The 23450-nt window shown below is 39.1% G+C and overlaps 1 protein-coding gene across 1 annotated transcript in view; it reads left to right on the plus strand.

Moving 5' to 3' along the window:
- The window catches only part of ppp2r5b (protein phosphatase 2, regulatory subunit B', beta), a 33986-nt gene extending 17572 nt beyond the window's left edge, over positions 1-16414 (plus strand). The window contains exons 2-13 of the mRNA XM_053342907.1: positions 1631-1827; positions 3985-4086; positions 4754-4846; positions 5332-5462; positions 6538-6597; positions 9578-9686; positions 12664-12717; positions 13933-13983; positions 14105-14224; positions 14390-14517; positions 15085-15186; positions 16129-16414. Of these exons, the coding sequence (XP_053198882.1) occupies positions 1631-1827; positions 3985-4086; positions 4754-4846; positions 5332-5462; positions 6538-6597; positions 9578-9686; positions 12664-12717; positions 13933-13983; positions 14105-14224; positions 14390-14517; positions 15085-15186; positions 16129-16357 (1376 nt within the window). The 3' untranslated portion in view covers positions 16358-16414. The remainder of the gene's footprint in view (positions 1-1630; positions 1828-3984; positions 4087-4753; positions 4847-5331; positions 5463-6537; positions 6598-9577; positions 9687-12663; positions 12718-13932; positions 13984-14104; positions 14225-14389; positions 14518-15084; positions 15187-16128) is intronic.
- Positions 16415-23450: the final 7036 nt, after the last annotated feature.

The raw sequence follows: 23450 nt of genomic DNA on the forward strand, positions 1-23450 counted from the left end.
ATCCCATTACTAGCAGTTACAAAGCTAAACAGTCATCACCAGTTTAGCCAGGCTAATGCTGCGTTTGCTGATGCTATATTGGATCTGAAAGATTTCCCATGTTCAGAACTTGTAAGCGATCACATCATCTGACAATTTAGGAAGGTTGTATGATAACAGAATTGGCTCTGAGACTTTAAAATACTGTGCATTGATTACAGTATATCAACAAGACTTGTAATTACAGTGACTCCAACAGGACATGAATGTGGCACGAGACCAATATTCACTTTGTGTCACAGAAATTGATGTCTCATTCAGGTTTTGAGTCACAAGTCATGCTAGTTTGGGTCACCCACTCAGTCAGTGCTTGAAACTGCTTTATTAGGAATTATTAATAATGGCATTTTTTTATGTAGTAATCATTCAGCTGAAGTTAGAGGATGTTTGCTTATAGCCAAAATGTATAAGCCCCCTGTATAAGTCTTGTGAGTAAAAATAGTGACAAAATTCCCTATTTGGATAAAAAAAAAGTAATACATGAAGGAACTGAAAAAGTGCAAAATGGTGCAGCACACGAGAAAAAATAAAAATAAATTAGTGACACTTTCAGGTATACTCAGATGAATATAGTGATTATCCAGCTCAAAATCCAGTAATATTCAACAAGGTTCTTCACGTCTGCCATCATATCTGCATTTACTCTTCATTTTCTTGCTAATTATTTGGACATATATCATTATCATCATCCTGATTATAATCATCATCATCGTCATCATCATCATCATATTATGTCATAAATATATGTATACAGTTTGAAATATCTGCATCATAAACAAAAAGTCTCCAAACGTTTGTTCAACACTGAAACATATGTTTATGTACAACATTTGTTTTACATTTTCAATATTTTTTACATCATTTGTTTCAATGTAGATAATCATATTAGTGTTCAAATCAAACCTCACATACAGCTCACTTGGTTATATAGGAATCTGAAACCTGGATATTTCACCGCTATATTTAGATACTGAGTCATCAATCATCTGCTTACTCAGATAAAAAGAACCAAGCATTCCCATTTGGCTGCTGTCACAGCTTCTGACTCTATTTTTGTGTTTGTTTCTTTTTTTTTCTCCATATAACTTACATTACAGTTACATTTTTGCATGATGATTTACAGGCAGAGCTGTTAAGTTTCACAGCCCCTCAGGCACGCAGAATCAATTTAAAACTGATTACACTTGCTCAGTAATCCGTGGATATTAGACGCTTTCTTGACATCCATGAAAAGTGGAGTTTTTTCAGAGGTACAAGGTTTTAATCTGTCGGCCAGCAGCAGGTTGTTTCATTGTGATGAACAGGTCTGGAGAACGAATCTGACAGGTAATAGTTCTGAGATACAAATGTGTTTGTAGAGTAATAGTCTGCTCTCTTTCCCTCATTACCTTTGAGAGAAGATCTAGCTTGTATACATCTCTGTATACTCCAGCTTGCTTTCTCACACACCCCAACGATTCACTACCAAACACAAAATGCCTTTCAGGAACACAACGGATTTAGCTGAGCAGCACTGCCCTTTTTTTGTCCTTTAACCTCCTGGTCTAACATCTCTCCTTTTCTCTTTCTTCCCTGCCTCTCAATCATCCAGACGCCCCGGTGGCAGAGTTACACGACCTGTTCTGTAAGAAGCTGCAGCAGTGCTGCGTGCTGTTTGATTTCCTGGACTGCGTGGCTGACCTGAAGGGGAAGGAGATCAAACGTGCAGCGCTCAATGAGCTGGTGGAGAGCGTTGCCACGAGCAGAGGAGTCCTCATAGAGCCTCTCTACCCAGAGGCTATAAAGATGGTATGAGGGGAGAGGGAGAGGGGAGGTTTGGGGTTAGAAATGATGGACTAGTGGATGGATAGACGAAAAATTAAAAATGTAAGACAGAGCAGTAAATGCTGTGTATTCAAATGCCAGAAAATGTAGCAGACAGTGACAAACAACGATCTGGAGGATGAGCAAAGGGTTCAATAACTGAATGGTTGGAGGGTCAAAAACATAGAAATCTAGAAAAAAAAACATTTCCACAAGTGAATCGATCCTCATCAAATGCAACACCTGGAGGCTCTACCCGCGGCAAGAGGAAAGGAGGAGAGAGGGATGAAAGGATGGCGGTGCAGAGGCGGCAGACAGTGTTATATCCAGCTGAGGAGCTTTGGTGGAGTCACCAGAGGCTATAAACAATGGTGGTGAGAGAGGGGAGGAGAAAGGAAGAGAGGGAGCGATAGATAAGGGGAACCAGGGAGAGAGAGAATGGTTGCAAAGGGTGCTAAAGAGAACAGATGGTGAGAGAAAGAGGGATGGAAAAGAAAGATAGAAGTGTGGTGGAGAGTGTGGCCATCAAAACAGAGCACCAGAGGTCCCAGAAGTTAAGAAGAGGAGGGAAGGAAGGAGAGACTGAGGGTGTCTAGTACACAGGAAAGGAAAGCCAACAGAGGATATAGCTTATACTATGGTATCACCATACCCAGAGGATATGAATAGGATAATAGGACAGAGGATGGGATGGAAGGAAAGGGGATGAACGCTTTCATATGGGGCCACTAGCTTAAAAAAGCTTAAATTATTAGATGACCAATAATAGAAGAAGCCCATAGGACTGTAAATTCATCATATTGTGAATGAAATGTAGGAAAGAGAGTTAAGTTACAAATTGACACAAATTGAAATCAGGGAAATTGGCTCCTAATGTAAGAATAAGATGTTTATACAGTAGATCTGCAGCTCTGTGAGGCTTTACTAAGGCGAACAATATATATATGAAATGTTTGCTACTGCTACAAAAAGGAAGAGGAAGACTGCAGAAAAAGAGGAAGAAGTGAGGAGAGGAAGAAGTGAAAAAAAGTATGAGATGGATGGACATAGCGCTGATGTGTATTAACCTTTTAGGATTTAAATGTCAAGATAACCATATACGAGGAAGAGTGGCTGAATGCTTTGGACCTTTTTATATCCCAGTGAGGATTTGAACGGTCACGTGAAATGAGCCCACATCCTCCTGCAGTGACAAGTTTCACTAAAACACTAAGCAGTGTAGAAAGGAGGAATGGAAGGAGGAGAAAATGCAGCTGGGATTTACCATGTTAGCTTTTTGCAATAGAGTTTATGCACAAAGTGGGCAATGTAAATGCATTTGTTGAATAAATCATGACTTAGCGAGCAGTCAGGTTGCATGACTTATCAGCTGTTCATTTCATACATCAAATCTGGCTGACATTAGCTGATGTTAAAGATAAAAAAACTCTTCATGAGGACCAACATTTTTTTTTTTTACCCTCAAGCTGCCATCTGACATAATAGTACAATACTGCCACCCACCTACAACAACTGTATTTGATCCGCTTAGCTCTGGTTGATGGAAACCTACTTAATACACAGGTTTTCTATTAATAAAGGACACTTATTTGCTCATTTACATTGTTTTATAACACTAAATGTTCAACCTGCATCTATCTTAAGAGCTAAATTGTTATGTAGTGACACAAATCTCATCAGATGACTAATGCTTTGGTGAGTGAAGAATCCTGTGAGAAATCAGTCTAATGATGAGAATGAGTCAAAATGTGTTTCAATGCTCTAAAGCATCATCACTATATTTATACTTTATTAGGACAGTTATGAAACTTTCACTCAGTGTTCAGTCAGTGCAACTGTTACACCCCCTTTGTATTTGCTCAGTCCTGAAATGATGTTCAGGGTATCCACTGTACTAACAGGAATGTATTGTATGATATTTGGCCGGCTCTAATCTCTCTTTACGCCTCACTTCACTCTTCTCTCTGACCTGTTTTTCCCTCATCTCCCCTTATCCCCTTATCCCTTTCCTGTACTCATTTCCCCCCTTCCTCACCACTCCATTCATCCATTTTCATCCTTTCCACTTCCTATTTTCTTCATCCTGTTCCCATTACTTTCCTTCCCTTCTCCTCCTCCTCCTCCTCATTTGTGGTTTTCCAGATCTCGGTAAATATCTTCCGGACTCTCCCACCCAGTGAGAATCCTGAGTTTGACCCAGAGGAAGATGAGCCGACACTGGAGGCCTCCTGGCCACATCTGCAGGTACTAATGCTGTGATAATTGTGATAATGACCATATTCAGACATGAGTTCATGCGTTTCCCCCTGCAGAGCTAGAGGCAGAAAAGGATATGTTCAGCAAAATGTGTTGGCCCTTTTCACCAAAAATCACTCTTGTAATATATATGCTTTGTTATTAAAGTTAAACACAATGCAGTGTCAGCAAGTGCCGTGACAAATGGGACCTTCCTTATGTTATCTACTATATTTGGCAGAGGAGAGGATGCCGTAGTGCACACAACTCCCACCAGGTGTTGCTTTAAATGCAGCGCTCAGCATTTATCTGCACACAAACATACTGTACCTGGGCCTTAGATCAGTTAAAACTGCTGTTTAAGGCAAAATTATATGGCAAAATATTCCTGTTTTTGTCCTCCTAAAGATGTGATGTTTGCCCAGATGACATTTAGGTGTGACGTACAGGTACTTCTCCACTCTTGTCACGACACGAGTCAAGAAATAAGCGTGAAATCCAAACTGTCACAAAACAGTAATATTAGATCCTTTTCTCTGCCTCACTTTGACATCTTTTGCTACAAGGCATCACTGTCTGTAGTCGTAGTGTAGTTTTCTCACTTGTCACTTGGAGCAAGCATCATGTAAGGTTGCCGAAATCAAACCTGACTTCCTGCCATTTGTCTCTCTGTCAGCTGGTGTATGAGTTCTTTCTGCGTTTCCTGGAGAGCCCAGACTTCCAGCCCTCCATGGCCAAACGCTACGTTGACCAGAAGTTTGTCCTGCAGGTAATCCTCTCTATTTTCCATCTTAGAAAATTGCAATTTGTCAAATTCAAATCTCAGAGATGTTTCTAAAATACTCGCAAATGGAGACGTATAAATAAATAAAGACTGAAGTACTACGTTATAGTACCTCTCCTGAAGCGCTCTCAAATTTTGGTATCAAGGTTGGGGGAACGTATAAAAATTGACTCCAAGGTTGGTTTCATATCTTGCTCTATTTTAGAAATTTATGAGGAAATAAAACAGCTGATGTAATATTAATTTTACTGCAAGTGTGGTTCAAATGTATTTCTATGATCAAAGACCAAATAATTAGAGGTTATTTTGCTAGTTTTTACCTCCTGGAGAAGCTGTTTTGGGATTAAGTCTATAGTTAAGATTGGTAACAGTTCAAATTAGGGATTAGATATTGGGTGTAAGAATGCAGAATTACTGTAGAAACATACTGCATTTGTGTCTGCAATTATGTCATGTTCATGCATGTTCAGCTCCTGGAGCTGTTTGACAGCGAGGACCCCAGGGAGAGGGAGTACCTAAAGACCATCCTGCACCGTGTCTATGGAAAACTACTGGGCCTCCGAGCCTACATCCGCAAACAGATCAACAACATCTTCCTCAGGTACAGGCTACAATCCACCCATCCAATACTAGGAATTTAAAGGTGATATTTATAGCACTTCAACATCAATAAATCAAACATTACTCAACAAAGAAAGAGCGTCAACAAGGAGAAGAGCTGCCTTTGTGACCTGTGTATTGCAGTTGTTTTCCATTAATGATGGTTTTACAGCATTAAACAAAAAGATTCTTACTTTAAACAGGAGATCAGAATTCATGTTTATTATATTTATTTATTGGCTTCTGATATTAAAACTGCATTCACACTGTTTCTGGCAACTCTACTGGGCTGCTTATGATTATTTTTTGTATAAATTGACTTGAATGTGAAAAAACAAGGAGTATAACAGGGAACAAGTATGAAAATCCTTATTGTAACAAGAGTTTCACAAGCTGGGTACAAGCATTTAAGGATCTTTAAATGAGTTGTCTTGCTCAGATACAGCCGTGTCCTTCCATACTTAAACTACACACAAACATGACTCTGCACATTTGCAGTCATATCACTCACTGAATCCGCCATGTATCTCCATCCTCCATCTATACTAAGAGCTAAATTATTATGTCGCGACACAAATGATTGGTTAAATAGCTCAGACTAACAAGATAGCTGTGATGTACAGTCATGTTTCTTCTTTTCCCTTTCACCAAGCGTGGCTGAATTGTCATCTTTTATCCTATTGGCAGCATAATTCAAGCACAGGAGAGCTGCAGCAAGCTTTGTTTCTGTCTCAGTTAACTGGTTTCAGTAGCATTGTTTGTGCCTTTTGACAGCTAAAAGATAAGGTGTAAGCATATATCTCCTTACCGGTATGTGCACTTCTTTTTCTTTTTGTTTCCCTTTCACATGATAGCATCACTGTGGTCATAGAGGTGTATTCCCGGCAGGGTACATCAAAGATATGCATCAATTCCTTGGGAGTTTTATGCCTGGGTCACAATGTATAATACCACTTTAAACAATTGTAGTTCTTTTTTAATGGCTTCTACCTTTGATGATGTAGAAACAGTTGCTTCATCTACTGACATATATAATTACAACAGTGTTTATGTGTGTGTTTTTTTCCAATCTTCAGGTTCATATATGAAACTGAGCACTTCAACGGAGTCGCAGAGCTGCTGGAAATCCTCGGCAGGTTTGTATGCACGCAACACACAAACACACACTTTAGAGCATATAGTACTTTGCTGCTTTAGTGCAGGAAAATGCATTAGATATGAATAACAAACACATACACACACACACACACACACACACACACATACAGCACTTGTCCAGCCAGCAGGTTTACGAGATACTTAGTGAAATTAAGCAATTAAGAATAATGTTGACAAAGCAACTGCTCAACACAAAAACAATATGCATAGAGTTTTATTTTTCCTTTACTATCATTGCTCCGTGTCCTATCAGGTAAAGACAACTGTGGGTGAAAAACCTGGTGGAGCAAGAAATGACAGATGATAACAGGAGGGAAATGAGTAAAGGTGGGAGGTGGCAGGAAGGAGAGATAGAAACAGGAAGGAGGGGGGGGGGGGGGGTTAAAGATATACATGAAAAATGACTCAGAGGACTGTGTACCATGTTGCTTTGTCTCTGAGGCCTGTGAGAGAAATATGAAGACAATAGACATGAAGGGCAGACAAGGAAGGAAACCAAACTGATAAACAAACATATTTGCTCTTTGGTGATGCTGGTACACAAGTCAGTGGGAAAAAGGAAGGAAAGATGACAGAGACGAAGAGAAAGAGAGGAGGAAATGGAGGGTGGACAAAAACAACACAAGTGATACTCTCTAGTTGGTGTTTCTCACTCATTGCAAACCAATCTCATAATTTGCTTGAACTTTTTGATTGATGTTACTCAGAATAACCAGCTATCTGCTGTTGGCTCTTGTGAGTAATGAACCAGAATAATCTGAACTCACATGACAAATCAGCTCTCCTCTCCAGATAATTACCGACATGTTTCTGTGCGCTTATTGTTAGACATGAAAGAATTGGAGGAGACTGGCTGGATTAAAGAGACTTTAGAGAGACTGGAGTTTGCCTGAGGTTGGATTATTACTCAGCATTAAATTAACGAGCAAGTGTTAACAGTGTTGGCTCGCTCCTATAGAGACCACAAAGAAAGACTGTTCATCGCAGAGTTGTGTGTCTTTCTCTAGGGAACATTTTAAGCTGCTAACTTTAGCTGTTAACACTTACTTTTCACTATAATGCTGTCTAATAACGCTAGCTACAGGCTAAACTAGCTCTAGGTAGCCTTGTTAAACTGTACAAAATGAGAGATAAGTCACTAACTGTGTATTTATTTGCGTTCTTCTCAAAAAGGATGTAAATATATATCTCCAATAGCAATAGCAAGACATTGACTCAAGTGTGAGACCGAGAATAGCTGTGACATTAGTTCATGGCACTGACATACTTCCGTTGCTGAAAGATTGAGACGTGGACAGTTTGAAGGAGAAAGACAAACCAAACAGAAGATGATGGCAGAAGACACAGCAGGAAGTAAACAAATCAGTATTAGAGTCAATAAATGTTTGTTTTTCTCAAGGGCATTCTGGTTGCTAGAGTCGAGTCGTGCTCACTGTCTTTGTCTTTCAATATCTGACACTAGTGAGGCAGACGTGCCTGTAAATAATCTGTATTGATGTTAAACATAGAAGAAAAGGTTGATATGAAGCTTGGATTCAAAGAGATTTGGAGAGATTGGAGTAGCTGAATGTTGCTAAGTGCCAGAATATTTCAGCAAACGTGTTAAAGGTTTGAGAGAGCGGCGAAGAAACTGATCCTCTCCTTCTCACCTGTCACCTCCATCTTCCTTGAGTGATCAAAAGGTGAAATTAAAAACGGATGGTGGCCATTGAGTGCATTTTTTGTGCTTTTGATATCAATTCAGTTGAGGCTCAAGCATGAGGGGTTAACGGTGAATGGTTGAACCGATGGATGAGAGAGATAGAGAGAGAGAGAGAGAGAGAAAGAGAAGGGGATGTATGAAGATGGAGGGGAGATGAGTGAGTGAACAGTGAGTCAGGAGTGGAGGAAGGAGGAGGGAGAGAAGGAGAGGAGAGAGAGGTTTGTATTCATGTTGGTGGTAACAGGGGTATTTATAGCTCCTCCCACACAGGGAGAGAGGGAGAGAGAGATGGGCTAGGGAGGATAGAGAGATATTAAGAACAAGGGTGAGAAGAAGGCAGAAAGAGAGATTAGATGAACGGCAGGAGGGAGATATTAGTGAAGGAATGCTCTATTAAACAGACAAAGATGCTATTAGAAAAAATGAAGGCAGACACATAGACTAACTGATACTGAGATAGACAGATGAGCAGTTTGTGCAAACTGACAGCTCAGAGAGATAGTAAATTGGTTTCCAGCTCTCCAAGTTTAGTTCCCACTCCTCCTCAGCTGACACTTTTCCCTCCGTAGGCTGAGCTACCACTACATCAGTCAGCGTGGTAGTGAACTGAGCAGACCACTAGTCATTGGAAATGGACACAGTATAAGAATAGACTCCACCACACAGACAAATGTACATGTAGATGTGAATGGTAGTTTTTACAACAGCCTCAACTATGGAGCAGTAGGGTTAAAGGTCACGTTTGTGCCTCTCATGTTTTACCATTACATTCAAGTCAAAGAGCTAAGCATCATATTTTTGGAACATCAAATTAACTCAAGACTTAATGCAGGTCTGAAAGTATTTCCAGATACACTAACAATCATCTAAAATCATTAAAAAATATCCTATTTGCTACAGAATTGCTGAATATTAGACCTTTACCTTATCAAGACCTTCATTATCAAAATCGTGGCCTCATTAAACTTTTGAAAGCTTGTATTATTCAGTATGTGTACAAGATCTGTCAGATTTGATAATTGTACTGTAAGAAATGATCTGGGCCATTTGAAGCATCTAATCAACATATACAAGTATTTGACATATTCCCCTAAACTGGTATACCCTCCAATGGGTAACATAATAAATCTGTAGGGAGTCATAAGGTGATTAATGGGATAGAAAGTTGAAAATACATTGTTTGTCTCCACAAATTTGGATTGATTTGTTTGTATTGTGAAACATTATCTCCTCTCCTCCCTTCTCCTTTCCTCCAGCATCATAAACGGCTTTGCTCTGCCTCTGAAAGCTGAACATAAGCAGTTCCTGGTCCGAGTTCTCATCCCGCTACATACAGCAAAGTCCCTTTCCATCTTCCACGCACAGGTCAGTGACATTTTACATTTTTCATTTTTGTTTAAGAACTGCCACTCATTTCTGTTGATGTTTGTTACCATTAAAATTGATCATCTTTTTTCCCGATATTGACACCCATATTTGATGTGTATAGATGTATTTAACGTTACCCTGCGGCTGTATGCGGATATTCTGTGCTAAAATTGTGGACATTGTTTCCATCTGTCAAGCCAAAAAACTTGAATGAGATTGGCTTGTTTATCTACTGGCTAATTAACTGTACCTTTTAGTCTGAAATGTGTTTGTAGGAGTAGGGATTTGGTTCCAGTTGGCATCATTAGTTCTAATGAAAAGTTTGAACGGTCAACATTTTAGGTTGAATATGAAGTGTGTGTGTGGATATAATCCAAGAGGAGGCGACACATTTATCTTTCTTATCTTGAGAAATCAACTATACATGAGTCATTCTATAAACCAAACCATTAGCACAAATCAGTCAATGGTTTCTGCAATATGCAACATATACCACTAAGAGGCAGAGTTGAGTCACAGATAATCCTGCAAAGAGACGCACTCACCTTTGAGTCACACACAGTGTGTGAGTTTGTGTGTGTGTGTGTCTTTGGTTTCTTTGGTTTGTGTCTGTGCCAGTATGAGTATGTGTGTTTGTGTTGTCATAATATTTGATGATTTAGATGGTCACTAGTCTATTGTGTGTGTGTGTGTGTGTGTATGTGTGTGTGTTTGTGTGTGTGTGTTTTATTTGTGTCACACATTATTTGATTATGCAGAGGGTACAGTTTGTTCTCCACAAACTGGTCTGATGTGTGTGCGTGTGTGTGTGTGTGTGTGTGTGTGTGTGTGTATTCTGGGTCTCAGCATCACCGTGCCCTACATTTCTCCTCCCCGTCTCTCTCCCTGTGGTTCACACACATGCATTATTCACACACTCAAACACACACACAGATACACTCAGTTTGACAGGGTCACGGGGGAAACGGTGCTAGTGGACAGCAGTTCTGCACTCAGTAGGTGTGGCCATGCAGAAGTGACCCAGATCTGGAGCTAAATATCAAAATATAATATCACAGTAGCACCTTTTAATCATCTTAAAGGTTTTTTGATGCTGTGAATCAGTCTTCTTGTGGTCTATGAAGGATGTGCTCATTTATATTCATGTCGCTGTGATGAAATAACATCTGTTGGAGCTATAGTGTGTAGCCACAGCATGGTTTGAGCAATAATCATCCTGGATTTTCAAATAGCAAGAAGCAAACGCAATGCATTCATGTGTTAAACTCACATCTGAGGCTTCTATTTTAAAGATGAACTTTTAAAGATGAGCTAATTTAAAAAAAAAAATGTTTGTAGTGACTGTGCTTCCTATGTTACTGTTAAGGGGTGTTATGTCTTAAATTACCAATGATACAAACCAACAGGAAGTTGGAAAGTAGGGGGAACGACACTTTGAAACTACTTTCATAGGCTGCGGAAGTAGTCTGCATGTCTCTGATTCTGCCTTAATGGGTTGGTGTTGCACAAACCTTTGGGAAACTTCAGGAAACATAACCACAACTCACTGAGTGTTAATAACTATGTTTCTATCTTACAGTGCAGATTAAAGAACTGTAAATACATGTCAGGGTTACTTTTATATGGGAAAGCTGCAAAAAGTACATAGAGAAAATGACATAATTATGACTATTTAGAATAGCTTAATCCAAAAAAAGGGGGCAATTTTTGACTTGTCACCTTAGAAAATCAATATTGGTAAAATCTCAGCCTTAAAAAGACCACAATGTTCATAATCCTTAGCCTAACAACGGCCTCCCGCACCCACAAAGCCCGGCCTGACAACGGAATCCAACATCATATTTACCCCGAGCAATTTCTCTTATGCCTTGCTAATACTTTAAATAGTTTGACCGCTTAGTACCTTTATTTTAATCCTCCTCTCTTTCCTGCTTTTCTTTTTATTCAAGCTTGACATCCCTCCTTTCACCGGTCCCTTTTTTTAGACTACACACACTCCTTCTTTCTGCCTCTGTAACCATGTTATGGTGCAAATGAAGGACAGGAAAGTAAAGGGCTGGAGCGAGCGGAGAAGACAAACATGAAAGGTGCCCCGTAAGAAGGAAAATGGATTAGACAGGAAAAAAAAAAACAACAGTAAAATAGATAAAAGCTGCAGAAGATGTGAAAGCCTGACAGACAGAGAGACAATGCAGCTACAGGTCAGGAACGAGACAAAGAAAGAAACAAAAAAAAAGAGAAGAAAGAAAGTAAAATCTGATTATCCTACAAAAATGCAAAATGTTGAGACAACTTACAACAATCTGACAATGCACAACATCTACTGTCTTCAAATTGGTATACTTTTAATTTAAAGATATATGAACTAACTTATCTGAAAGTTATAAAAAGGGACCAGCACAGTATTCATGTGAACAAGGCAAAAGCATAAGTAGGATAGAAGAGGAAAGACGGAGAGGGAGAGACAAGAGGTTTAAACTCTATCTGAGATTGCCCTTAAGGGACTTTGTGTGTGTGACATCACTCCTTCCGAAGTAAACACACGCATACACACAGTCTCCGTCGCCACGGTGCCCACTCGCCACGGCAACCGGCCTGGGTGGAGGGGGCAACCGCAAAACACACAGGCACACAGACACACAGACACACACACACACACACACATATGTAGACACACGTACGCACACAGTGAATAATAGGAAATGATTGCAGATCATATAAGAGGAGACAAGAGCTGATGTAGAAGGAGACACAAAAACACACACACGTACATACTTGTGACACACATCTCCCCTCGGAAAACTTGTCTTTCCGATCTTTAGCTGTGTGTAATCCTGTGGGATAAGTGCTAAGATCTCCCTTGTCTCCTTGTCAGCTTCAGGGAATGTGTGTGTGTGTGTGTGTGTGTGTGAATGTGTGTGTGCGTGTGCGTGTCTGTCTGTGTGTTCTCACCACATCTCTTCTGTCCTTACAGCTGGCCTACTGTGTGGTGCAGTTTATGGAGAAAGATGCTACTGTGACTGAATATGTAAGTTTATTAATGAACTCACTGAACTGTCTACCACTATGTTGGTAATGATAGTTAAAGAGTGATTCTAGTTTATTAAAAATCACTTCTTATTTTTGTCTACCCCAAGTTAATTGCTGGGACCTGGGAATGCTGTGGCATCACTAAAAAGAATTCAGACAGGTCAAGAAGCAATCATACAAGTTTTAAAGCTGCACTCACCAATATTTCTATATTAAAAATAAATCTACTTAATACGTCTAATGTTAAAGGTGAAACTCAAACTGTATTATCCTTCAACTCTGTAGATTACTGCAGCTCTACGGAGCGTTTCAGCATGTTTCAGCTCATTACTTTTAGCTCACAGTACCAGCACCAAATGGCAGTTAGACAAAGTTAGTAACTAGCTTGTGAAGTTGAGTTGTGAAGTTGGATGTGTAATCAAGTCAATTTAGCTTTATCTATATAGTGCCAAATAACAACTGAAGTTATCTCAGGGTGCTTTTCACACAGAGCAAGCCTAGACCGTACCCTTTCATTTACAGAGACCCAATATTACCCCATGAGCAAGAACTTGGTGACAGCAGCAAGGAAAAACTCCCCTTTAACTGGAAGAAACCTCAATCAGAACCAGGCTCTAGTTTGGCGGCCATCTGGAAGGAAAGGAAGAAGGAGAGAGAAACAGTGAAGCACAGCAACAACAATAACTATAACGATAGTTATAGAAATATGACTAACGATAAACTAAAAGGTGTGCTCGTTTCCAGGGTTACCGCCAAATAAAGTAGTTTAGATAATCTGGCTAAGCTGTTGGCTTGTTTACAACTTGTCGGAGCTTCTGAACTTGCCCTGTTTGAATTCGTAGTAGCGATGACAGTGTGCAGAGACTTGTCTTATCATAAAACTGATGCTCAAACAAAATAATAATAATAAACAAGAAGTGTCCTTTAATACCACATGACCATTAAACGTTATAATTAATGTCAGTCCTACAGTTTTAAAGACCTACATGTACCCCTGCTGTCAGTGGTTGAATAAGACTATCAGCTATAGTTTGCTTCATTCACCAACATCAGTACACTAAAGATTAGACTCAGTGCAAAGTTAACATCACATTTCTTAATGCACTAGACATGAATATGAGATAATGCCACACATGGATGCCAGCCAGCTACCCTGCTGAGCTAATGGCTGCAGTGTTTATTTATTTTAATGGGTTTCATATTTTTTCTGCAGATCATCAGAGGGCTGCTCAAGTACTGGCCAAAAACCTGCACGCAGAAAGAGGTGAGACAGTTGATAACAAATACAGAGCTTTAAGTCACTGATTGTAATTCTGGGAGCCTTTCGGGTGTCTCTGTTTAGTTCTTCGCAAGTAAAGGATGTGTGTGTTGTCGTGTGCGTCTAGGTGATGTTCCTGGGGGAAATCGAGGAGATTCTGGACGTGATCGAGCCGTCTCAGTTCATCAGGGTCCAGGAGCCACTCTTCAAACAGATCGCAGCCTGTATCTCCAGCCCTCACTTCCAGGTGAACACCCCATATTTACGCATTACGCAACTGTTATATGAAACCATCTTTATTATGTCACTGTAGCACAAAAAAAACCCATCTGTGAACTCTGGTCTGTTCAAAAGGAATCTTGTCAGAACTTTGAGAAATAAAAGTCAACTATTCTGTCTGTGTCTGTTTTAGGTAGCGGAGCGGGCTCTTTACTTCTGGAACAACGAATACATCCTCAGTCTGATAGAGGAGAACTGTCAAGTCATCCTGCCGCTGGTATTCGCCACCCTCTACAGAGTCTCCAAGGAGCACTGGAACCAGTCAGTAATATAAGCCACATCTTTGGCCATTCTGTTTCTGATCAATTTGGGTTTAATCTTAGATGGAGAAAGAATACATTTTAAAGCAGTCACAGTTAACAATCAAATCAGTAAATTACTTCTATAAGTCCTATAATGAAGTATTAAAAGTAAAAGGTCAAGGTGGAGCCAATTTTAACAATATATTGTTAGTGAAGAACATTGCATCATATTTTACAATATTTCCCTGTGAAATTTTATGAAGTAGAACTAGACAGTGGCACAGACTACTGGAAATACTATATCACTATTAATACTTATGAAGTTTACTTAACATTATGCTTCACAGTTGCCACAAATTCCCATCTTTTATACTTTAATATCACTTTCCAGTATATCCTGAAGTATCTGAAGTATTAGCATGGATGGACACACAAAAGACCCAAGTGTTACAGTATTAGTTAGGTAACATATTAAGTTGACCAACCCTAACCCCAAAACAAGGGCTAGTCCTTTAATGTTTATCCGCACCCATAAACGCATGGGACAGATGATCAACCAGATTCATTATTAACTCCATCCCTGCAGGACCATTGTGTCTCTGATCTACAACGTGCTGAAGACCTTCATGGAGATGAACAGCAAGCTGTTTGATGACCTCACTGCCTCCTACAAAGTGGAGAAACAGAAGTGAGTATGACTCACTGTGTGTGCGTGCGTGTGTGTGTGTATGTGTATGTGTGTGTGTGTTTATTTGTGTCACTGGATACAACAGTGACAACAAGAGGAAGAAATAGTCATAAGTCAAGTCTTAAGACTTAAGTCATGTTTTAGACGGTATTTGTTCCATTATCCATCACGTTATATTTCACATTGTAAGTATGTATCACTTAGGTCATCTTGTCAACACGGACCACATCATGATTCTTATTCGTAATCCCTTTTCTAAGTCAAGATAGTGGACACTATTGGGAAATAAAATAATGTGTTCTGCTCTTCCTTTTTGGTGAGTGAGATAAAAAAGATCAATATGAGTTGGGAGCCAGTTAGCGTTGCTTAGCATAAAGGCCAGAAGCAGGGGGAAACAGCGAGCCTGGCTCAGTCCAAGGTTCAGTGTATGTTATTTGATTAAGCTGTATGAAAGGAGAACTGTAAAATGACAAGTCATTTTAGGGGAAGTTGCTGGTGTGTGTCAATCAGTCATGAACTTATGTGGTTAAGTAACCCTCCACACCCCACCCCTACCCCCTGCTTCAAACCACACATTATTATTTTTATATTTCTGCTTGTGTTATATGATGAAACAAATGGGATGGCAATTTTAAGCTAGGCTAACCACATCCTGATTCTGGCTCCAAATACACAAAGAGACACATGCAAGTGTAAATAGAATCATGACATTACTATCTTTTTACCTTTACTTTTCTTTCCTTGTTCTCTCCAACCATTCTCTTCTTCTCTTCTTGTTACTTCAACAATCATTTTACAATCTCTATCTGACCATGGGAGACAAAAATCAAAGTGCTGCCTTCAATTCATCAGATGCATTATTAGCTTCTTCATCGGGCTGCCTCTAACGGCTCATTTCTCTTTCTTTAAACCTCTTTTCTTCTCTTCCACCTGCTTCACCAGGGAGATGAAGCGAGAGAGGGAGCGCGCCGAGCTGTGGCGAGGCCTGGAGGAACACCAGGATCGCTGGCTGCAGATGCTTACCGAGGCCGCCAGGAACCAGCGCAACCTCCAGGAGCGAGGCGAGAGAGGGGACCCGCCGACCCCTTCGTCTCCGCAGACGGCTCACACTGACCAGCCCGAGCCTAAGCCAAGCGGGGCCTCCTCTGGTGCTGGGGAGAGTGCCACCTAGACGTCGCCCCGCAAAGATGAGATAACACAGTGGTTAGGGGACAGGGAGAAGACATGAAAGTTGATGGTAAAAGTGTTGGGAGAGCTCAGATAAAAAAAAAAAGGTACAAAATGAATCCACAGTTTTTTGTGTCTTGTATCATCGAGGTGGTAGCTTTTTGTGAAAAAGCGCACAAACTCGGTGATCCAAGGTAAAAATAATTGTACCTTTTTTTCTGAGTTGTGTGAAACTGGTTCATTTTTTGCTGTACACACATTATGTTGCAGATCAGAAGATGAATATTGTCCAAAAGTGCAGACTATCATTTTAATGAACAGCAGTTTATTAAGCTGCAGGACAGTACCCAAAAATTGGTGGCTGGCCTGCTTTAAATCAACCTCAAAATAAGAGATGAAATTTCTCTTTTGGTGCAACACTAACCAAGTTTAACATGTGTCTAACTTGTTTCAACATTTAACCAACCGAGTCAAAGGTTATACTGGCCTTGTATTTATCTTTTGGTCAGAGATGCTTATTTCATGCGTGGATAGCACAATACATTAATAAACAAAAGAAACAATTTCACACAAATGTCCCAAAACTATTGCTGCACAGACCAGACACACACACACAGACACATGCACATGCACACATACACAGATGCAGGTACATATTTACTGTAAATATGAGAAGACAGAGCTACAGAGAAACAGACAGAGAGTGTGTACAGGTAAAACAAATCTCACACACCAACAATCGATTGATGCACCGAAATATTTCATACATGCATGAACATGAATTTCTTTTTGACACAGTCACACACACACACACCTGGTTCTGGCGCTAAAATCCTCTCCCATTCTGTCGGGTTCCACCAAAGGGCGAGCCTTAAGTCCCAGAAGGTTTAATAACCACTGATGAAGATGATGAAAATGATATAAAGTACAATAATGTTCCTTCTTCTTACTTGTTACTCTACTACTACTACTCTACTCTACTCTAAGTACTACTGATGATGATGATGATAATGTTTTTATATATATACATATGTCTCTGGATATTTCTGTAGTGTATTATGGAAGAAACACTAGTGTAGCAGATACCATAAAGGGGAAGGCCGGCTCGAATTTTGAATTCACATCACGTTAACTGTATGAGGCCATAATGTGAGTGCTGAAATTCAGCAGAATTCCCCTTTAACAGACCTTAATCAGGGGAGGAATGAACTGGATTGATGGCTGTTTTTCTTGTATTTTGAAACTTTGGATATTTGTGGTGCGATGGGTGTATTTTAAAGGGTTATTGCATAAAAATTAAAAAAACATTCCACTTTTAAAGGTCATTACTATATTATTTTTTTTAAAGGTGTCCTGTGGAGTTTGGCTGTAAACAAAGTTTCTGTTTACATTTAGTGTTAGACAACAAAACGCACTGTGTGTATCTTTGAGGCTTGATAAATGACAAAATGATGCATTTTCTTCCTCTTAAAACATTTGCAGTTTTTTGAATCTTTTAAATCGTGCATTGTTTACATCCGTGTTTGCTCTCTAGCTGTCTACTTCACCACTGCCTTTGTTGGCGCATTTTTTAATTTCTTTACACGTTAACGCCACATAATTGATAAGTGGAGTAGCGTGAAACTGCCACCAGAAATATGCATTGTGTCCTTGTACTCTTGCACGATGTAAACAAAACAGGGACCCCACTTATAAAAACATTGCTCCATAGAGCTGCTCCACAGGAAACCTTTAATGTTGATATTGTGACACAAATCATAATTTTTTGGTAATATATTTCAGTGAAAAGTTTAACAGTTTTATTAATTAGCCAAACCAAAAATGAATCCATACAGACCAGGAAGCCCCACCCAACACAAAGAGTGCGGGAAGATGAATGAATCGCACCACAAGTATCTCAAACCAAAAGAAAAACACTGTAATCCAGTTGACTTTCCGAACCTGGAGCGTCTGTTTATTTAGGCTCAGCAGACCTGACGCTGCTAGATGGCGCCCATGACGATGATAACTTTTTTTTTTCGGTGTGAACCAACAAAAATCTGTTTATTCTTGTCTGATCATGATGATAGAGTGATGGGATAAAGAGAGGGAAAAAAACTGAAAAAAAAAATTATTTTAGCAATATTTTCATTCTTTCAGGATCTGTGTTTTTAGGGGGTTAAACAGGAAGTGGGTGTCACACTCAAATGTTTACCCCCCCACTCTTGTTTTTACTCCTGTTGCGTCCTTGATATTCACATTGTCTTAAAGGTACTTTATGTGTAAATTTATTTGATGAAAATGATTTTGCTTTGTAATTATGTTGTTTTTTTTTCTTGGTTTTTGTATGATCTTGTTCATTTTGTGGAAAACTGATACTGATGCTATTTATTTTCTATTTGATCAGGAAATGTAACCTTATTTGAAGATGATGGTCAGGTTGTGTGAGTGTGTGTGTATGTGTGCGTGTGTGTGTTGGTGTGTATCCAGTGAGTGAATCGGTGAGCAGGAGATGTGCGTAGACAGAGTGACAGAGAATGAGAGAAAACAGTTCTCTCTTTGCTTCTTTTTCCCTCTCTCTCTGCTTCTCTCCTTCCTGAGGGACAGGGTTTGAATCCGAATGTATCGTAAAACGAATTGATTGATTGTTTTTTTTAATGCTTGAGACGCAGAGCTACCTGTCGGCTGCTTCGTAACCAAACATTCAAAAACTCTTCAAACCAGCAGTTTTTCAAAATGCTCACTTCAAATTCTGCCTGAGTCAATGAGGTTTTGAAACCCATTCAATTTGAAGCTATCAGATTTGGCATTTCAAGTTTTACTGCGAAACCTTTTTTTTAGCACTTTAATTTGGTTTGAGTTTGTTCTGAACCTTTCAGGCTGCAATCACACCGATTCTGTCATCTTTTCTTGGTACAAATGAAGTTGTTGGTTTCAAACATACATGCTATTGTTTTGCATTTCATATCATTTGCAGATTTTGCATCCAAAGTCCAGTTTTCAACTTCTAACACCAAAGTGAAAGTTAATTGTTAAGTGACGTTAGTAGCTTGGCAACATAATCTTCACCGAAGGGCCACTTACTAGCTTTTCTCATAGCCACAACCACATCATCAGTGGATGGCATTTGCTCGGTTGTCAAAGAGATGTCTCAGTATTCAGCAATTTGGCAGGTGTTCAAAATGTAGCACTGAAATGAAGTCGTCTCCATGACAACTGGGCAAATGTGGTTTATAGTTGAAAGAAAAAATGTAGAAATTGATTGATTTATACAAAATTGAGCCTCAGGTTAATTGGTCAAAAAGCAACCACACAATTTTGCAAGCACGTCAAATTAAGAATTATTTTTGAAGTATCCAGTATTTGACAAGAAAAAATTAACAATTTGAAGAAAATCATTATCCTAACTACTAACTTGCGATGCTTCAGATTTATTTTAGGCCCTATTAAGGGGTCCCACACCTAAGTTTGGGAACCACTGACATATGCCTCTCTTATCTGAGTACGATTCAACAATGCTACATTTTTTTTTCTTTAAAGGCACCTTTCTTTTCTTTCGCATCTGCTGTTTCTGCACACAACAGGAATGTAGACATACAATGCATGAAAGAACTACAAGCTTGCTTCATGGCAACCACATCGAATACAATGATGGATTAAATGTAATAGCAGCCTCATACAGTACCAGTAAACACCTGCAAACACCATCTGGCTAGCAGACTAAAAAAAAACACGCTCATTTGTTTGGATTTCAAATATTACTTTGACTCAGGCAAAAAAACAAAAAACACTCAAAAACACAACCGAAAAGAGACAAGACTTGACCTCGCTGTCATGAAACTCAGCTTTTTTATGATTTTCGTTTTGGCTAGCTTACTCAAAAACCCTCTTGATTGTTATTGTCAGTCGGTCAGCTGACTCGGGGAAATTAGAACCCCTGCTCCCATTGTTCTAGAATTCTTTAATGACAACGAACAATACTATTCCTCTTTCAAGAATTCTGTTGTCCATTCTAGAACTGCTCCAGAACAGGCAGCGTGAAAGGAGAGAGTGTGTGTGCGGAGAGCTCTGGTATCGCCTCACAGACAGCCATTATATTGCTGCTTTCGGTCCATCACATTTCCCATCTGTGGCCGTTTTCACGTGGCCAATATTTAAGCAAATGCTTTAAATCAGAGGGGAGGTGTGAACTGATTCAGCAAAAAGCAGTTAGTGAAGATGAAACAGAGGAGGAGAAAGACAGAGGAAAGAAAAGACATAGAGTTAGAAACGATAGAATGGCAATAAGTCAGAGCAACAGTAATGAGAATGAGAATATAATGTTACCGAAACCTACAACCGCATTACGTAGCAATTTCACTGAATTTCTAGATTTGCACTGTCTGCCCAATGGTCTGTGTTTGTTGTGTTGAAGAAAAACCTTAGAGAAGATGATTAAGACGATGCAGAAGAAGAAGATGATGTATATTTTGGGGACCAACACAGTGGTGGGGGGTTTGAATGTAGAGAGGCTTACTACTGTACGTAACATTACATGGGGGTGTAGAATGGAGAAAAAAAACTATGTGCTAAAAATGAAACTTCACTTTGAGAAAACACTCTGGGAGTCTGCGCTGTTTCTTGTGTCACCTTCTTGTCTCCTGTGTAGGATATCTACATCTTCATCCTCGCATGAATCAATATTTTTATATTAACAATAGATCAAATGACAGTGTGTAATGTGAATGATGTTGCTCCAAGTGATGAACCCACAAAAGAACTGTCCCTTCACTCTGCTATTACATTCAGCTGTCCTTCATTGTCCTTCAGCATATTTTTTTCAGCCTGCAAACTCCACTCAGCAGCTGTTTTAGTGGAAAAGCTCTGATAAATATGCTACCTTGCTGACACCAAATGGCAGTTTAATGACTAGCTGGTGAACATGAGCCTGAAAAACAACTCGAAATGATGATGGGATGTTGCTCCATGTCTCAATATGTAAATAATTGCATGTTTGCAAACGTGTTTTGCATAACAACATTATAAGATGATACATCATTATGATTTCAGCTTGCTCTGCTGCCTCCAAGTCATGCAAATGATTAATTAATGAAGCTTTAATATTTTAACATTCATGTTTTAGAAGACTTTGCACTGTTTTTTTTAACAAGTTTTAGCTCCTTAAAGCTGCATTAACTGTTTTTTGGCCACTGGAGGGCAGCAGAAACAAGCTGCACACATAAACTGACATATTATCACCTTTTAAACTGATGAAGTAGTGAACTTGTTGAGAAACTGTTGCTACTTTTCACATCCAACAGAAAGGCCTACATAACAACATTGATATTCAGTTGGAGTCCTGTTTCTGGCCACTTGATGAATGTAAACCCAAAATTCACTCTTCTTTTAGTCCAGACTACAGGCTACAGTTTTACATTTGTTTGAGGTAGCCATTCATTTCCATTCATGTTTGAACAAAATTAATTAGCAAGCTCTTGAAAGTTGCTCTGTCAGTAATATTGTTGTGCTGAGATTCAATTAGCAAAGTCTGCATAACAAAGATGAATGGAATCTGAAAAGGTAGCAAAATTATGTCCAAAGATATAACACATTTGTCACACATTCTCACACGTTCACTGTGATGTAAAGTCTGAGTTAACACCATTAGTTTAATATAAACTTGCTTGTTAAAGTTACAGAAATGTAGATTTTACCCAATTCTTTGGGTTAAAAGTTTAAAATTACAGGTCTTTCTACATGTTACTGAAAATCATTTAGTCATTGTAGGTGTCAAGTTCAGTGCTGATACTCTTCACATCACTGAGAAAAGTTGGATCAAGAACTGAACTCGCACACACTGGCGCACACACACAGAGAGATACAAGCTGAGGTTAACAAAACATAGACAAACATCAGTATTTTCCAGGGAGTCTCCATTATTTCTGGCTTGGGGTCTCTAATGGTATTTCATTGTAATTGCTATGATGTCAGAGTGTCCGTCCGCCCTAATGGCCTTCTAAAAACAACAACAAAGACAGATTGGTTCCATTCACTGGTTGTTGTCTGAGCAGAGACACACAGGACTCCAGCAGCTCAAATCTCTGCAAGACCCTCAACTGAGAAGGTGAGATGTGTTTTTGTTATTCATTAAGTAACATAGTGCAGGTATTTAGTATTATATTTTTTTCATTCACTATTAGGAAACTTTGAACTGCTTTAGGATCAAGAATTGCACATAATGATAATAGTAATCTATTTTACACCACAGTTAGTGTAGTTTCATAGCCTATATGAAGTCTTTGTACACATTAGTGAACATAGTGCAATGTTGGTGGCACACCATTCTTTTCATGTAGAAAGTATTTCTATTCCAGTGCTATATTTCTTAAAACAAGGGAAACACTCTGCAGCCTAGCTGAGTTGAGCTGATTTAAGTTATTTCAGTGCAGTTTATGTGGTTTGCTTTAAAAATACTATCATTTAGGAAATGACTTTTGATTCTGATCCAGACAACAGGAGAAAAAAATGCCTTTCATGCAGCTGAAATTGAGTGTCAGTCCCTTGTTGGATTTCTCGCTTAAATGGCATCAAGATGCTTTTTTATTGTTGTTTTGAAGTGTAATCTTCGGATCATTAATTGCCCCTTAAAACAAATATATTTTTTACAATGTTACAGCACTATTGGCTGTAGTAACTATAATAAACACCAGATGGAGTCATGCTGGCTCTTACACTCTACAGTATATTACTCTTGGAAGTCTAAAAGGAGCAGTAGTGGATCAACTTCCCCTGTAGAAGTAAAATATTGTCAATTAAACCTTTTATTATCTGTTTCATATAAGATGTCAAACTGAATATTTTAATATGTTGTGGTTATAAAAACACATCTAATTTTAAAATGACATGACAAATGACAGGGAGGGGAGGAGCGCAAGACATATAACTCCTGATAATATTCATTATTTTTTAAATCAATACAATATTTCTTCACCAATAATATTAACATGACAATAAATGGCATTTTTCCCTTTATGGTGAACTGTATGACACCTTGGAGAGGACACATGTAGCTGATAAATACGGGATATAAAAACTTTAACCCTCTTTCTTTATTTCATCTCCTACCCATCATTCCCAGC

Source organism: Scomber japonicus, chromosome 22 (assembly GCF_027409825.1).
Source record: "Scomber japonicus isolate fScoJap1 chromosome 22, fScoJap1.pri, whole genome shotgun sequence".
NCBI classification, from domain to species: Eukaryota; Metazoa; Chordata; class Actinopteri; order Scombriformes; family Scombridae; genus Scomber; species Scomber japonicus.